Below are 18,554 nucleotides of genomic sequence, written 5' to 3'. Positions count from 1 at the left end.
CAAAGCGGAATCAGAATCACAATATGTCCAAATATGGAGCCCCAGAAAGGACTGAATACTTGTTCAACATTGAGCTGTTGCTGTTAATATGCAAGAATGACAGGTTCGCTTTTGAATAATCATTATCTAAGTATGCTCTGAAATAATTAGGTGGGAAGGTGATGAATAGAGCAATGCTCTGTGTTCCCAGAAATACATCAGTTTTCCATGAAAGAAGGAAAGGAAGGTTGAGAAGGAAATGGTGCACACCTTTTTCCACTGAACAGTGTGCCCAGCAGAGGCCTTCGTTTTACACTGCCACTCCACTTTGTCTCCAAGCATGACGACTTGAGGTTGGGCAGGGCTGATGCTCACTGGGTCGATGTCTGACAAAGAAAATGGAAAGCAATTGAGCGAGAGGAAGACACATTAAATCTGAGGCCTTCCATACATTCTAAGGAGATAAAGAAGTGCCCTTGAAATCAAAATGCTTCTCATTGCTTGAACAACCATGTAATAAGGTTGTTAAAACGACCCTACCAAGCAGAATATATAAAACATTTTTTATTAAGTACAAAGCTAATGCACTTACTCTGAAGTTAAGCCCATTTCGAAGCCCACGTTAAGCTTATTCCATGCTATTTCTAGGCTATCTCTGCTTAATGTGTGTGATAAAATCAAATTAGGGAGTGTAGTTGGGATAGCATTAAAGTAACAGATGAACTGTGAAAAATTGAATTGGATATTGGCCTCCTGAAAGGATTCCATTAAAGCTCATTCCATTCTAACCCTTTTAATTCTATGATTTACTGATGAAAAGAAAGGCTTACCGCAAAGCTGAAACTGCACAAACAGGAGGTTAATTGTTCTTTATGTTTCCTTGTCCTGCAGTTGTGTGTGTGTGTGTGTGTTTGTGTGTGTGTGTGTGTGTGTGTTTGTGTTTGTGTGTGTGTGTGTGTGTGTGTGTGTGTGTGTGTGTGTGTGTGTGTGTGTGTGTGTGTGTGTGTGTGTGTGTGAGTGTGGGTGGCTCACTCACAGTTGACAGTGAGGGTGATCGTTCCACTCAGGTCAGCCTCCAGGTTATCAAAGTCTGTGGCTTTGCACATGTACACACCACTATCTGTGCGCTTGACAGACTTCAGCAGCAGGACACCACCCTGACCATTGGTGTCTTTTCCCTGAAAGTGGAAGGGCAGGGATTGGCAGAGAGAGAGACACGAGTACTGACTGAGTGAGAGAGTAGCAAAGATAATCAAACTTGTATAAAAAAAGTTGGGATACATATAGCACAAGCAGAAAAAACTCTCTTAAACAAACTGACACGTACATCTTTAGTAATCTCAAACTCGGGCTGAGGGTTTCCGTCAGTCTCACACTTCATGGTAACAGTATCGCCCTCTTTGACTGGACTACTGTTGAGTAGAGAAAAAGTCGCTTTCTCAGATGGATCTAGATGGACGAGAACAGACATGGAACAGGTGAAAATTCCTCCTTTGGATACATTTACACTGTTATACAGTATGTCATCAACATACTCAAGACATTCCAGATGGGATGATAACACTAATAGCTGTTTGTTGACAATGTTTAATTTCAAAGAGCATGAAGATGGACAGAGAGGACAGAGAGCGGCTTACAGATAATGCATAAATAAATAGATTAATTTCCTTTAGCCTTTTTAGGCTCCTTATGAATGTGAGTCGGTTCACTACTTGGGTCCAGACTAAAATATCTCAACAACTATTGGATGAATTGTCATCAAATTGTGTAGAGACCGTAATGGTCCCCAGAGGATAAATCCTAATGACTTTTGTGACCCCCTGACTTTTTCCTCTAGCGCCACCAGGAGGTTGATATTTTGGGCTTTCGGTGAAATGTCTTGACAACTATAGGAGGAATTGTTGTACAGACATTCATGCCTCCCTCAGAATCAACTGTTGGTAATCCCCTGACTTTTTATATAGCGCCATCATCAAGTCCAAATTTCAATTTGTCCAATGCTTTGTTTTTTGACAAAATACCTGCAAAACAAATGACATTCCTATTTGGCTCAGTTGTACTTTGTTTTATTGCTAATTAGCAAATGTTAGTATGCTAACACACTAAACAAAGGTGGTGCAAATGATAAACATTAAACCTGCTAAACATCAGCACGTTAGCACTGTCATTGTGATTGCACGATTGATATAGATGATATAATGATAGCATTTAGCTTGAAGCGCCGCTGTGCCAACAGCCTCACAGAGCAACCAGCATGGCTGTTGACTCTTCTTATTATAATATGGAACAACTTACCTCAAAATTGAGGTGCCCCAACACATCTTTCATGGCATGACATAATAAACCATATTATGCAAATATCGTATGTGTTTACTAGCACAATCATAGCTCACGGACGTACAGTAAAATAGCAGAGCAAATAAGCACAATAGCAAAAAAGTCTGGAGTCTTTTATTATTATCTTTTTAGTGATTTGTCCCTTTTTCTCTTTTTATGTGCCTGGTCTGATAAGAAACTGTCCCTTGATAACCAAGCAGCTAACTCACACTGCTAAAAAAAAAGTTTGGAGGTGCTGAAGTGGTCGTTGACATTTAAAGCAATAGTTTGACATTTTGGGAAATACATTTATTCAGTGTCTTGCTAAGAGATGAGAGGATCGATACCATTCACGTCTGTCCAGGAAATATAAGGCTACAGCCAGCAGTGGGATTGCTTAGCTTAGCATAAATACTGAAAACGAGGAAACAGCTAGCTTGGCTCTGTTCGGAGCACCTGTAAAGCTCACTAATTTAAACTCTTGTCCTTCCTTTCCACTCACAGTTGAGGTTGATGGTGATGGTGTTGGACACCTTCTTTGGGTTCTGGTCTCCAGGCATGCTGTACTCCACGGTGCACTGGAACACAGAGTCCTTGTCCGCCTTGGTGGGCTGCATGTATAATGTGCTCTTGACGGTAGAGAGACCAGAGGCCTCCTTCACCACCGAGGGAATCATGTAGGTCTCTAACAGAAAGGAGCCAAGGAAGCAAACAGATCATCCTCCAAGCTTTGCACTGCATGTGATATTAGACTATATATTTGTTCATGAAATTCTAACAAACAGCCTGATGGCACTTACTCTCTTTCCTGTCCTTGACCTCAGGTAGGGGCTTGTCATCTTTAAACCAGATAATTCTCGGCTGGGGATGTCCGTTCTTCGTCACACAGGTACCAATCTGATACACATGAACAAATGCAGGTAGGGACAAAAGAAAGTCGACTGAAAACATTCTTTCAGTGTTCATAGGAAATGAAAAACTCACACACAGGATGCATACAATTGCACACACACCTCAGAGCTGGTAGTCTCTCCCGCCGTAATAGCCTGACTTGACGGCTTGGTGAGTTCTGGCTTCTCTGGAGCAACTGAGACAGAAAAAAGGAAAGTTGGAAATCAATATTATGATTCACTGGAAGAAAAACATTTCTATATATATATATACTTCTATATATGCAATCCAACCCACATGCCTGCTGCTAACCTTGTTAATTAAGTTGAGCAGTAAATATCCTGCTTTACATTATTCCAGTGTGACCTAGTTCACATGAACTGATAAGGGTCAAATAATAAAAAAAAACACTCCTCCACTCCCTGGCTCACACACCCACACACACAGCCACAGTTGTGGGTGTCCCTACTTGTTTCTCTGCTTTATTCCCGAGCTCACTTGTTCAAATGCAAGGTCATCTTATCACTGCCCACAGCTGCTGACTGCTTATAAAAAATAAACAGTAGATGAGTATTCCTCTCTCTGTCTCACTCACTCACTCACTCGATTCTTTGCATTTACTCCTTTTTGTTACATTGCTCCCAAAACTGCTGAAGCATTTCTTTAGCCATTCCCTTTCCGCGTAAAGCAAGCAGCCATATGTATGCATAGTAATTATAAAAAAGGACTAAAACTCTCTTTTGCAACCTCTTACATTCAGCCAAATAAAGGTTTTTAGCGTAGTCCTCAAGTCATTTAAATGTTATGAGAGTTAAGACTCACAGAGACGTACAGGCAGTGTTATTTTTATTCTCTTATAGTGTGTTTTTGCTTAGGAGACATACTGTTTACCCTCTACCCGAGAGAGAAAAACCAGGCTTTCACTGCTACAGCTCAACCTTCATGAGACCTCATAAGTCAGTCCTATTAAGTTAAGGCAAGACAGACACACTTTAACTTATCCCCCATTGAGTCAAGTGGTCAAATGTGAACAAAGAATAATGTGCTGGTTGTGAACCCGCATTGAGGTATTGTCAACCACTGACTGGCTCATTCACAATTAATAGCTTATTTTATGAGATTGCTTTAAACTTCAAAGCTTCTGAGTGCATAGATGTTAATGGTTAACTTGTAATCTCTTTTTCAAGTGGGAGCTTGACTAAAGAAAGGGTTGTTTTGTTATACTCCCGATCCAACTCTAATTTATCAGTCCAATCCAAAATGTAAATTAATCGTATTCATTTAGGCCACTAAATTCTAAAAGTATGACTGATGTCTGCTCAGGGGTTGCTGTGGGAGGGGGAAGGACACAGTGGACTGCAGCAGGGGTCAGCCTTTAGCGCTTTGGTAATAAATCTGTGCCGTTATTAAGATGAGCTATATGAGACATGACAGGTGTGATTGAACTATTCATCAATTGTGTCAAGAGGGATTAGATTGCGGTTAATTGACCTCTGGGCAACTTATCAAAGGAAAGTGGTAACCCCAGGCATTGAAAAAGGTTCCAAAGTCTTCCACATGATAAAAAAATAATAGCTGAAGTGTGCTCTATTCTTTACACACGTAGACGATTGTGACAAATCGTACTTTATACGATACTATATAGAGCTCCTATAAAGAGGTTTTGCATGGAGTAACTTAGAGTATGTGTGAAATGTAATCAGCAAAATGCATTACATGCATTAAGTACAATTAGGCCACTTCTAAGTGAAAGTAAGCATGGACACGCATGCAGTTTAGATTAAAGCCATAAACCCAGGGACGGTAACAAAACAAGTCATAAATTCCACATATCAACAACTGATGGGAAAGTGATTGAGCGGGGGGTAGAGGTCATGTTGAAGTCATATAAAAGGCCAAAGGGCACTGGCCGACTCACAGAAGACTTTGAGCATCGTGAGGCCATCTCCAACTCCAGCCGGGCCAGCGGTGACCTGGCAGAAGAAGACGAGCTCATCGGAGGGTTGAACCGAGGAGATGGTCAAGGTGAAGTCCTGTCCGATAGTGACCCGCCCGGTCAGAACGGTGCCGTCATCGCTTTTTCCCTGACCACCCTGGGTAAAAGCCACACGCTTCCTGGTTCCCTGCTCCTCCTGCATGTATGAAAGTAAAGAAGGAGATATGGAAAGAGGGTGGACGAAACATGAGGAGGAATTAAAAAGAAGGAGAAACAAACAGTAAGAAGGAGAAACTACAAAAATGCTTTTTTTTCTGTCTAAAAATATCTGAATAAAGAACATTATTAACTGGAAATGACTTACAATGTACCACTCAACAACAGTGTTGCTTGATGATGGTGAGACGGTATATGTGCAGGGCAGTTTGGCAGTATCATCTTTCAACACCTCCACTTTAGGAGTCACATTCACGGTCACGGACCCACTACAAACTGCAGAGAAAAACACACAGAGACAGACGATTAAAAAGAGACTCAAGCATGGGAAGCCAGAAGGACTGGTAGTGATGTGTTAACGTGTTGCATCAATACCAGACATGACAGGCTGGTATACGAAAAGTATGGCATGATAGTATTGGTAATGTTCAAATACATATACAGTAACTGGAAAAGACACAAACACCTCAGTAGTTCAGTACTGTATATTGCATCTGGAAGTGGGACAGGAGTAAATAATAAAACCACAATGACTACTAACTGGTGTTTGGAACATAGTACACATATAGATCAATGGCAAATAAGTGGATAGTGTTGCAGGAGTGGCTTGAGAAGTTTTTATGGATGTTTTGGCATGTTTTTTGCCATGACTTTGGCTCTCCAATGGAATCTATTGTAACCGCTGTAAATCCAAACAGACAACAGCAGCCGTTCGCTGCAAAGGATGGCGAGTTCTACGTATCAGTATTCCCTCAAAGGTGCATGAACAGCAGTAAAAACTGTTAAGAGACCCCGAGGGGAACCGGAAGGCCCTTATCACTGTCAGTGTTCTCCATTCAATAGAGACATTAGGATGCACAGAGTGTCCAAGATATCAATGGGAGAGAGTAGCAACTAGGGGACAAAACTAGTTCCAGTGGGGATAGGGAACACTATAACTCTCTAATTCTCTGTACAATCTAGCTTTGGAGAATTACTCAGAGGAGAGGCGGGGAAAAAAGGGAGGGGAAGGACGGAGAGCTGAAGGATAGGGAAGGAGCTCCATTTGTGCTAATGAAGTCACTGCAGCACATCGTGTCATTACTCATGGAGTATAGTAACATGTGAAGGCAGTGGAGTGTTGTTTAAGTGACTGGGGTTAAACTGTCAAATCAATTTTGCAGTCTTGACTAACAAATCAATGAAGTAAGTTATCATGATATGGAAGACATATTTCACAGCCTTTAATCCACTATTTAGCCATCAGCCTTTTAAACAAATGATGGTAGTGTAGTTTAATTGTTTTATTCATCTATTTACTTGTTGAATGGGAAGCTCCAGTTGTTTTTGTATTATTTTTTTTACTGTCTACCTGTGTTTTGTGATTTCTACATTGCTTGTATGGTGTGTGGTACTGTACTGTGTTACGGCTGTAAACCAAATTGCCCCTCGGGGATAATAAAGTTTCCTTGACTTGACTTGATAGTCTATGCAACTTGATATGGACTTAGCGGGAGTATATGAAAACTTTTACTGAAATAAACTACAACTAGAAAAATGTCTTTATACATTAAATAATGGATGCATCAGGGAAGCAACAGTAAACAACTACTCAACATTTACAAAAATTGTTCTATGCTGCAAACATTAAGTATGATTAAAAAGCCAGAGATCTAATATTAATATTAATATGTGTTGCTAATGAACAACCCAGCCCCACACTCTGTATGATTACATAAATTAATCATGTTATCAATTTCTGGACTACAAAATCTGCACTTAAATAATTTACTTGTTGTGAGAAACTTGCCAAGAGTGGGGAGGATGGACCTCTGGGAATCATAGTTGTTTGACGGGCTTGTTTTAAAAGCAGGGCAGAAAAATGCGCACAGGGAAGATGAAAGAGTGTTTGCTCAAAATGTCTAAAGCGAGATGAGAGGAGCTAAGGGATGGCCACCTTGTTATCACTCTACTGTGAGGAAGAAAGAGAGCAAAGCATGGATGGAAGGGAAAGAAGGGAAAGAGGAAATAATAGGGAGAGCTGTCAAAAATACACACTGTGCTGCTATGAGTGTTAGTGAGACGCATTCCGCTGGGGTCAGATGCTGTGATTCACTATGACCCACAAACCACACGGAGGTCAAAGGTCAGTCAGGCGCTGACACTTGATGAGAAGATCTCATGTCTCTCCACGGATGTATTCTTTCACTTCTTGATTTACTTTTTCACTTCCTTTGCCTCTATTTTTATCGAGCCTCTCATTTTCTTTTCTTTTTTTTATCTTCACCCCTATCCAGTATCCCTCTATCTCTCTCTCTCTAAATAAGTTGTTCTATTGGCTTAGTGGCTCTGAAGTGAAACATTAGTTTTACAAACCAAGTCTCATGTTTCGAGCCTGTAAGAGGGATGTAGCCCAGAAGAAAATCCTCCTCTGTGTCTGCCCCAACACAAACAGCGAGCCAGACAAGCAAACGAACAAGAATGTGTGAGTAAACCAAGAGCTGCACTTTTAGGCAGGGACTCAGGATTTAAAAGTCACTGTTAAGTGGTGCATGGGAAAAATACACAATCGCACACATACCACATAAAATGAAGTGACTTACTGGCACATGCACAGACAGCCAAAACCTTAACTCGGTTACTAAATCTCCAGTTTAAGGTTGGACAATGGTTGTGAGAAATCTAGTTTTCCATCAGCTGAAAAACTGAATTATTAACTCAATGTGAAGCCATTGTATTTCACATGAGCAATCATGTATTCATCTGCTGAGTACAATGTTTTAGCTGTGCAAGTCACACAGCACTGATCACATTCACTTCCTGTGAAAACACAGTAACTGTGTGTTAGTCTTTTTTCAGTCTCTGACACAAATCTGCCAGCTATAATGGAACATAATTAAATAGCTGAATCCTCACTTTTAGAGCAGCTACAAGCCTTAATTTGGTCTTTCATTATAATATTTTTATAGTAATATAATTAATATTAGTTACCTACTAGTCTATGCGGAAAGTGTTTGCACATAGCACAGAACAAACGACCTAGTGAGGATGTTTTGAAGGGTTTGATACTTTCCTCTCACTTGTTGTAGTGTGCACAGTTGCTGGGTTACTACATGCATGTAAACAGAGCTACTGAGAGGCAGTTAAAGCAATGATATGTGATAAAAATGTATTTTAAAAGAGTCCATCTGTACCACATCTTTCTGTCTCTACCAACCTCTTCCTCTCCCCCTCCCAGTTGATTTTATTATCTGTCTCACCCTTTTCTATTTCCCACACATCTTTTGGTGTCATTCACAATATGTTTTGGTCCAGAGTGATCAGTCAGGCCGCTGCTCTGTGTTTTACACACGAGGCAGCTGGAGATACAGAGACGGACAATTAAAGCATAATTAGGGGAGTCCTCTGTCCAATCTGAGCGTGCGTGTGTGTGTGCGTGCGCGCGTTTGTGTGCAGGCTGAGGGAGAGAAAGAAAGAGAGTGGCTGGGGCTGTTGGAGGGGGGCGACTAGCTACATGGGGGTCTCGTTAGCTGACGCAGGCCAGATAATCGGATTTAGTCAAAGAGAGGAAAAGTGTGTGTGAGGTGGTGTGTGAGGTGGTCTGTGATGGGGTGCGTGACCGGGTAGAAAGACAGATGGGGACGAGACGGTCAGACTGTGACCTGTGTACAGATACACACACATACACTCTTACAGTATATCTATAATGCATGCAATATTTATGAGCAAACACACCACCCCAAAAAGCTAGGGTTAAGTACAGTGTGTGTAGAAAAAAGAAAGATCCAAGTCTGCAGTCAAAGCAGAGTGGAGCAGACCCAGAGAGTCATGTCAGTCCCACATCTACTGAAAAGTTAATGTGAAACCATCTTTAATACTCTCTCTGTGTTTGTCTCTTTCTGCCTTTTTCTCTTTCACCCTCTCTCTCTTTCCAACACACACAACGACACACACACAAGGCGGGCGCCTCATTATAAAAAGAACCAGCTGGATCCTTTCTACTCTCCTCTTGTCCTCTGTTGTTCTCCCTTCACCTACTGTCGTATTCTGGACATCAAACCAGGAGCCTCTCCCTCCCTCTCTCTGACTCTCTTTCTTTTTATCCCTCATTCTCAAAGAGCATTCTTTAATACCCAGTGCTCTAACTCGCTTGTGTGTCTCATCCACCCATGTGTGTGTGTTTGAAAGACGGAAAGAGAAAGGAGAAAGAAAAGGAAAATGCGAGATGGAAGAAGAAGGGCACAAAGAAATTAAGAAAATGGGGTGGAAGGGAGAGTGTGAGAATGAAAACTGTGTGTGTGTGTGTGTGTGTGTGTGTGTGTGTGTGTGTGTGTGTGTGTGTGTGTGTTACTGTACCTACATGGATGTCACCCAACTAGAGTCTATTTATGAAGCCACCATGAACCTCCTTTCACTGATAGTACCTGCTTGTCTCCCTGCTAACCCAAATACCTCTCTACCAAACAGTAATGGATCTTCTGGGCAACTCAGCCTTTATTTAAGTCTACTGTATACACCTTGATGATGGTGCTAGGGGTGCGAGGGAAATGTGTTAGATTATAGTCAGCATGCATCACAGAGATAGAGCATAAAGATCTGCACCAGTGCCAAGACTGGGAATAGGAGTGTACAGAAGACTTGATTTATGAGGTGAGTGAAAAGCTGAAAAGAACAGTGCAACGTGGTACCCGATGGATGAGGAATGTCAGAAGATGTGTGTGTGTGTGTGTGTGTGTGTACCTGTTTGTGTGTGTGTTTATGTGTGTGCGGTTCTAAACATCCTTGGGCTCTAACAGGATTAGTGTGTTTGACTGTTGGCAAAGCAAACGGCGTCCTGCAGCAGAAGACACCTTCAGCCTCAATGTCACAAGAGCTGAGTCACTTTCAGCAAGCAGTCATAAAAAAAACAACACATAACAATAACTTCCTCATTTTTATTCATCACTTTCCACTGATCAGCACCTCTTCCAGTGTGTTTTAAATGATTTCTAAATCTCTTTATACTTAATATTATATATATATATATATATATATATATATATATATATATATATATATATATATCCTTGAATAAAAAAATCTCATGAGCTGCGGGTCACTGCTGCCTGTGTGTGTGTGTTTGTGTGTGTGTGTGTGTGTGTGTGTGTGTGTGTGTGTGTGTGTGTGTTGTAGTAGTAGTAGTAGTAAAGTGAGAGGATGGGAGAAGGAAGTTTGTGTGAGGTGGACCTGTTCACCACAGACCCAAATCTTCCCAGCTGTTGCTACTGTCATACGCTGCACTGTTTCTTCATGTGGCACATTGTATGGGTCACTTCTTATATCATAACAAGGTAATACAATGTGCAATCAAGTGATGACTGATTAACAGTAATGTCAATGCTAAATGCCTTAATACCTGTTGATACTACGACAATGCAAAGTATGGGCTCTAAACCTTGCAGTTTTGCACATATCATGTAAGACTCGATTTCTCCATTTCTTTGCACAAAACTCTCCAGAAAGTGCCATTTAATGGTTTATTTTTCAATATAAATTCCCTAAAATTCTCTCTCTCTCTCTCTCTCTATATATATATATATATATATATATATATATATAGGCTACATACTCCGCTGCAAGAGCACAGCTCACATGCACCTCCTCAAAAATGTTACTACACATCAGGGCTACAACGACAACCACATATTGAGGTGCAACTCATGTTTTTCTCCCCATTACCTTTCAATTTTAAGATTATTTTTCTCAGTTCACACAACATCACAATTTCTTAAAGTCCATGGTGATGCCATCATCATCATTGTTTTGTCTGACCAACACTCTAAACCCTAAAGATATCATATCAGACAAAGCAGCAAATCTACGTTCTACGTAGATCTGTTCTACGTTTCACGTGCCACACTGAATGTGACTGTTGATGGTGAAGACAACACCAAGGAATGAATCTTCACATTTTCAGTAACTGGAGACATACTTTGTGATCTAATGAAGCAATCTCGACTGCAAAGTTCACCAGGAGTCTCACTCTCTATCAGAAATTAAATAAAAGAATGTAAACAGTTACTTTGGGGTACGTAAAAGCACCACACAACCTGATACATCTGTCTAGTGTAGCTGTGGTGTTGCCAATGAGTGAAATTAATTACTGAGCTATAAAAGCATTCCCACAAGTATAAATGGGGCTTCACTCCCACCACATGTTGTGATGGTTACTATCACCACCACAGACAAAGATTGACTGACTCACATCATCATCATGAGCATGAGGCTCTGTGTATAAGAGTACGGTTGTGGTAACGGGGCGTGGCAGGTTGCCCTCAGCCCTCTCACACTGATAATGGCCTGTTAATGTTGTAGACTGGATCCCACCAAAATCGTGAGTTTATGGGCCTTTCACATTCGCTCAGCAATCACATTAGTCTGCCTGCCCTGCAAGATGGGAACACTCCTCAGGAAATGCAGTTTGTTTACTGAGTTTCACTTTAGAGGACAAACTCAATCCATCTCGGAAATGTACCCAAGAGGGCCAGCTGTGAGGCGGAAAAATAAACAGAACCAGGCTCTTTAGTGGAGGCTCACTTGGAAGAAGGCACTGTTTGCTAATGGAGTTAAAGCTACTGTATGTTGTTGCCATTTGCAAATAATATATTCAGACTGATCTCATAAAGACAATTCGTTTGCCATTTCGATGTTTTTTTCAAGACGCATACTCGCTTTTTAGCGTGTTTATCAACGCTGTTTGGCTGCCATAGACCTACATTACGTGTGAATTTTCACCATAGCGAGTAGTATGAAAGGACGTAAGTCTGCGGAGGAAGGTTGGTTGGGGTGGCGGATGGGTAACACACAGGACTTTCACCCAGGAGAGCTGGGATTGCGTCCCGCTTGTGGTGTTTTTCAACCGTTTTTTTTTTTTTTTTTTTAAGCCTTCCCCAATGTTTCCTTCCTAAACCCAACCGTTTATTGTTTGCCTAAGCGTGTGACGTTGGACGTTTTTGTCATATATAAATATATAAATATATTAAAGGTGCAAGTTAGGTCTGTGCAATTCTGTTGAAAACTATGTTCCCTCTTATAGGTGACAGTTTGAGATGAGTAGTGGTCAGAGTGTGTGTGTGTATATATATATATATATATATATATATATCAGGGCTGTCAAAATTAACGCGTTAATTTTTGCGTTAATTTTTTAATATTTAACTCGTTAAAACAAATTAACGAAATTAACGCAGCTGTGTTCAATGCAGCTGATTGGACGAACGCGTCACATGGGTTTGTTTTCTCCGGATATTGAGAGCCAGACTGTCATGGCGGCTGTTCAGAATACGATCTCATATTGTACTAAAATAGTTCACTGAAACATGTTTCTGAAGACATTTTAAGCAAGAAATAGGCCGTGCAGTTGCTGAATCTGTCTTCATTTCAGCTCAACAAAGGTCAGTTTAGAAGATTTTTGTCAGATTTTGAGAGACTAGTCACCTCATTCCGCTCGCCATTTCCGGGTGAGTCCCGACTGTCCTGCCGGCGACTGAACATAGGCTCTTGGGGATGAACTGCGCCTCGCCTGTAAAGTAGACGAGAGCAGGCGACAGCAGCCGGGGACGGTGACAAAAATCTGCTCTCAAGTCAGACAGTTTCTAGCTGTTTCAGCAGCCTTCAGCAGGACTAAGCCAAATTGTTGCTGCTGTTGTTCTGAAAGATATTAAACATTCTGAACTTAGCAGAACCTTTCCTTGTTTGTTTTTTTCTTCATATTTGCAAAGTTAAGTGATTTAGCATTTAAATATCCATTATTACAAGCTTCAGTCTCAATTTAAAAAAGCGATTAATCGCGATTAATTACAGCAAATTGTGCACTTAATTAGTTAATTTTTTTTAATTGATTGACAGCCCTAATATATATATATATATATATATATACTGGTCAGGCAGACCAGTGTCGGGGTGGGTCCATGTAAGGCCTGGAGCCCGTCAACGCCTGGCTGATGAAACAAGAACAGGTGCAGTGCAGGAGCAGCTGCTGCAAAACACCCCCTCCGCCCCTCCGCCACCACACACTCACCAACAATGAATGCCACATGCAGAGGGCAAGGGAGAGAGTGAGAAAGACAGGCACAGTGAGACACACAGAGCCACGGATATGATAGACAGGGAGAAAGAGAGAGAGAGAGAGAGAGAGAGAGAGAGAGAGAGAGAGAGAGAGAGAGAGAGAGAGGAAGTTTCCCAACTGGTTTGTAGAAGTAAAACTTTTAGCAACCAAGGAGACAAAAAAATAAAAACACATACAGTGAAAACCAGACTGTCTGTCTGAGACAGTCTGTCTCCTTAGATACTTCCAATGGCAAGTGTATCCATACAAAGGCCATGCATAGTAGACCAAGTGCTGTGATGACCTGTTGGTGTCCAGCCAAGTGTTGACCTTTGAGAGGAAGGCAGTGATATGTATCTAATGCTAATTAGAATCCCATTGTTATTTACTGTATTTATAAGTAAGAGTAAAAGACAGAAATAGACAGAAAGTGAAAAGGAGGAGACAGAAAAGGGTAGAGACAGAAAGCCAATGCAAGAAGGACAGTTGGATAGTATATATATATATATATATATATATATATATAATATGCCAAGAAGAGCTCTCAAATACCGCAAAGGCCATGAAATAACTGCACCAGCTGAGTCCCGTTCCCACCACATTTTTGCCGCTGCAAACACTGCAGTCTGACAAAGCATATAATATCCTCTAAAATGTATTAGTTATTCCATCGTCACCAAAGAAAGTTAAATTTGAAGGTTACAGAAGTTTGAAGTTAAAAGAAACTCTTGCAAGTTTTCAACAACTCTTACTGTCATTTCACAAGAATCCCCTAAAAAACGTAAGGATTTTTTTTTTTGCTCAGTAACACATGGATGGAAGAACTCTGAAGTACCGATTACAGCAATCAGAGTCATCCTCAGTCTTGTAAATCTCATCTGACCGTTCACAAGCCAGTCAAAGGCTTCTGCAGTCATGACTCCCCAAGTCGACAGCCGAGGTCTAGTGTGCTTCAAAGATGATATCTGGGACTCTAATTGGAGTCAAACAATAATATATTTGGTGCTCCAATTTTATTGTGTTTTTGTAGGCCTGTGTTCTTTTTATGAGGGTTGTGTGTGATAGCTTTATGTGTTGGGAAAGGGCAGAGGGTTGTTTGATTAAAGGCGAGATAGACTGATCCCGGATGTTCAGAAACCACATGCTGAGCCCTTGCACCAAAATCACAGGATATGAAGGGGGGGGGGGCTGTCTGTCTTCCTGTCAGGGCTTGTACCAATGTACCACCAGAGTAGAAGAAAAATTCACACCTAGGACCCTGCGGCAACACACACACACGCACACACACACATTCAAGTTGCAGCTGGTTGTGGAGGTCATGAGTCTAGCGGAGGAGACTGGGTTTAACCGCTTTGTGTGTCTGCTCTAGATAGAAAATATGAGATGGGGCAAAGAAGAGACTGCTTGGGAAAATAGATTTTGAACATTTGTTAGATAAGAATCCTGTAGCCTAACCTTTAATTGTTCTGTTTTAGTCCTCTAAAGTTTCTGTATTAGCTTCATTTGTCTCTTCTGTCAGGTTCCTATATTAACCTTCTTGCTTGAGATCCGTTACCTCTATCATGTCTGATGTGTGAAGCTGATGTGATTAGCACTTAAAACACGTTTAACTTCATTTGGATTCATGAGTTGAACTTGTTTTAAAACGAGAGCGGAGAGACAGAGGACGGCGTCAGAAGAACAAGGACACGAGTTTAGGAGAGGTCTGATGTTCCCGGGGACTTGACGTTGACGTAATGCAGCTGAGTCAAACATAAGGCTATTAGCAATTAGCCTGGGTACACATCAGTCTTCTCCACAATATTAGCATCTGTGTCCTACACAATGCAATAAAATGCAGAGCCACAAGTCATCGCAGAGTTCAATGACTCTGCAAATGATGTCTGCCAGCCAAGCTGCGGGTGTGTGGATTTCTTTGTGTATAAAAGTGTCTGTTGTATTCGAGTGGAGGGCAGAGAGGTAACATCACAGTGTGCGCAGTTGCGACAAATAAATCACAGCTTTACTGGGCTGTGTGTTGTGTCATCTCACGGCAGTTTAGGGGCTCAAGACAAACAGTGTGAAGTGGGCTACAAGGTCGGCCCCTCACACACTCTTTTGTCTACCAGGAAATTCACCCTTGCTGGTCCTGTCGTCCTGGCAACGGGGTGAGAAGTCAACCCCATTCAAACAGGAAAGTTTAGAGCTGTAAGGTCAATGATTGTGTGTTTGTGTGTGTGTGAGTGTGTGGGTGGGGGGGGGGGGGTTTGTCCTCTTCGAACATGAGCCAGTGAGTCAGGAGCAGAAAAGGATACACAAGACAAGGATAAATGGTACGAGAACGAGGAGAAAACAAAAAGGAAGGAGAAGAAAAAAAAACAGGAGAGAGGGCGCATGAGTAGAATATGAATTTGTGGTGCTGACATTGTAGTACTGCAGACGGTTGAAAAAATAAATAAAACAAAGCCAAGATGTTTTATAAAGAGATTAAAAATAGAGCTGTGAATACATGAGTCTTGTGAGTTTTAGTGCTGTGTAAGTGCTTCTGCAAAAGTAGCTATGATATATTGTCTCACTGATAAACCAAAGGATTGTCTGAGTGTCCTACCCCATTACAGCAAGCTGAGTAAAATTGAAATCATCCCTCACACCGAATATCTAGGCCATTTATAAAGCTAATATCTTTTAGCTGACACAATCCACTGCCATTATATGTGACTCCATTAACAGTGAGTTAGCACGACAATAGCCAGTGTCTTGCTCCTATTAGAGCTCACTTTTGGGTCTAAATACAGTGGAGGTAACAAAGCAAGGCCATATAACGGTGAATGACATGCAAGATCGGATAAAAATATCAAGAGGAATTTCATTACCTTTCCAACCAAAGGGCACAAAACAGAGAAGGTCCGCCAATTACCGCACTATGTCGTCTCCTGGCTGCCTTTCATTTTCAGAGGATACTCAATTTGGTGAACGGAGAAAAAGAGTGAGTGTGTGTGTGTGTGTGTGTGTGTGTGTGTGTGTGTGTGTGTGTGTCCTGATCGACTGAGAGAGAGAACCCAATCAGTAGATGTCACTTAAGGGGCAGAGATGAGAAAAGGTCTTAATATTTAATGTTTCTGGGCCCCTAAATCTGGGCCTCCTTTCTCTCTTCTCCCTCTCTTCCACCCCTCTCGCCTCAGGCACTCCAATTAACACACCCTGTCCTTTTCTGCCCCCTCTTTCCCAGTCTTTCTTGCTATTCCCTCCTTCCTTGAAGCCCCTGGTGAAAAATAAAATGAAGAAACCGAGAGGAGGCAGGAATGAAGGAAGAAAAAAAAAAAAGAATTGAAAAGGAGAGTTGGACTGGGAAAGTGTTAAGCAGTGTGATGTAAAGTTTGGATGAGTTGAGAAGGCTAGAGGGTCTCACAGAAGAGAAGAAGCAGACGCAAGAGGATACTGATGCAAATGCAGGCACAAGCATCAAACCAGAGAAAGGAAACTTGCGCACAGAAGCTCTCGTAGATGCAGGAGGTAAAATTGGAGCAGCAAGAACGAGGAAGTGAGGGAAGGAGAGGGTCCCTTGCGTGTCTTCTCAATTCCCCTCTGCCTCTACCTATTTATCAAGGTAAATGATTCGCTTTAATGGGCCAGAATGACATGCAATGTTTGGCAGAGGCAATCTGCTTGCATATGTTGCTGCTAATGTCGCTGGCGTTCATAATGGGTTATCCTAATGAGGTGCCTTTAGTGATGAGAGAGGCAGTAAAGATTTTAATTTCCTTTCAGGACCCCAATAAGGGAAGGGACAGCCATCGAAAGATGATGGATGGATAGATGGATGATGAGGGATTGACAACTGAGGTAGGGCAAACTGGGAGTGTTGGGCCGTGTCTCACTGCTGCACTGCTGTATTTTTTTAAAGGGACATTTACGATTATCTAATAAAATTGGATGACTCGCCAACATTTTCTATAATGCAAAGCATCTTTTCTTGGACTCTTCCTGCTTAAGTCTTTCAAACTCTACACACTCAGGTTTTTTTCCGTATTTGTAGTCTCCAACACCAAGGCGAGGTAACCCTGATTTCATTGGGGGCATTTTCTCAGAATTGACCACGTGCCACCTCAGCCACAGAATAAAATATTAAACTGTTTTCACTGGTATGGTGGTGTGTAAGTAACTTGTTTTGGTGTAACTGATTACATTTGCACTGGATATTAATGTATTGCTGTCATTACATAACAAATTATAGAAATTTCACTGAAAATAAGACATACACTGTACACTTGTCAAGTGTGTGGATCATTCAGTGCTTTATCAAAAGGCTGTGGATACTTATCTATCATTTCACTATCTTCAAGGAGGATATTCCACATTTTGCGATTATCGAGCATGTTAGGTTGTGTACTTCATTGTTTATTACTCCATTTTACAGAGCAGTGGCAGCTCAATGATTTAAAAAAATCATTGTCCATCACTTTTCAGTGTGTATAGGGATGTTATGTCAAAATAAGCCTGTTTTCAAGGAAGGATTCACTGTCCTTCCCCTCTGTTTATATTAAACTCTCGTGGCTCCAGGTTGTTTCGGATTAGTGGCATAAAAGCTGTGCATTAACAGGGTCACTGCTGTTGCAGGACAGACTGTACTACTCTCATGTTGCTGCTGTTGGTTACTGTAATGGTTTTAAATTTTCAAAATGAAGAGTTATTGACACTTTCTTTTACAGCCACAATGGATTTGTCAGTGAGAGGGCGAGAAGAAAGGCTGACTCAGAGTATAAATAAGGGGAGAGACATTAAGACTACAGCTAATCTCACTAAAAGGGTTAGGACAAAGTGTTGCAGCCTTGGCTGTCTCTCTCGCTTCCCCACTCCCTCTATCCTTAAATCAATTCATTCTGCAAGTCATTTCCTAGCATACTGTGCAGATAAATACTCAGCGTAAGGTAGCTCTTATGCCCAATTTACTGTAATAAACAACCCACTGGAGTGTTTCCATTACAGTGTTTGTATGTATGTATGTACGTATGTGTGTGTGTGTGTGTGTGTGTTTAACAATACAATAACTCACAGTGTGTTTGATTAAGTAAAAAAACAGACCGAGACACTTTTGTTCCAGAGGGGAAATAATATTTTAGATAAAGTAGTAAGGTGAGGAAAGGGTGTAAGCAGGCAAACAAATTTCTGCTC

The 18,554-nt window shown here is 41.3% G+C and overlaps 1 protein-coding gene across 2 annotated transcripts in view; it reads right to left on the bottom strand.

The window, feature by feature from the left end:
* Positions 1-18,554, bottom strand: part of bcam (basal cell adhesion molecule (Lutheran blood group)) — a 54,034-nt gene that overhangs the window by 13,391 nt on the left and 22,089 nt on the right. For both annotated transcript variants that reach the window (XM_028581103.1, XM_028581104.1), the window contains exons 2-9: positions 5,487-5,614; positions 5,105-5,318; positions 3,309-3,382; positions 3,096-3,192; positions 2,798-2,980; positions 1,307-1,428; positions 1,016-1,157; positions 250-365 (exon numbers count right to left, since the gene is read on the bottom strand). In XM_028581103.1, coding sequence (XP_028436904.1) covers positions 250-365; positions 1,016-1,157; positions 1,307-1,428; positions 2,798-2,980; positions 3,096-3,192; positions 3,309-3,382; positions 5,105-5,318; positions 5,487-5,614 — 1,076 coding nt within the window. The remainder of the gene's footprint in view (positions 1-249; positions 366-1,015; positions 1,158-1,306; positions 1,429-2,797; positions 2,981-3,095; positions 3,193-3,308; positions 3,383-5,104; positions 5,319-5,486; positions 5,615-18,554) is intronic.

This window comes from Perca flavescens, chromosome 6 (genome assembly GCF_004354835.1).
Source record: "Perca flavescens isolate YP-PL-M2 chromosome 6, PFLA_1.0, whole genome shotgun sequence".
NCBI lineage: Eukaryota > Metazoa > Chordata > Actinopteri > Perciformes > Percidae > Perca > Perca flavescens.
This window is presented reverse-complemented; position numbering and strand designations above follow the sequence as displayed.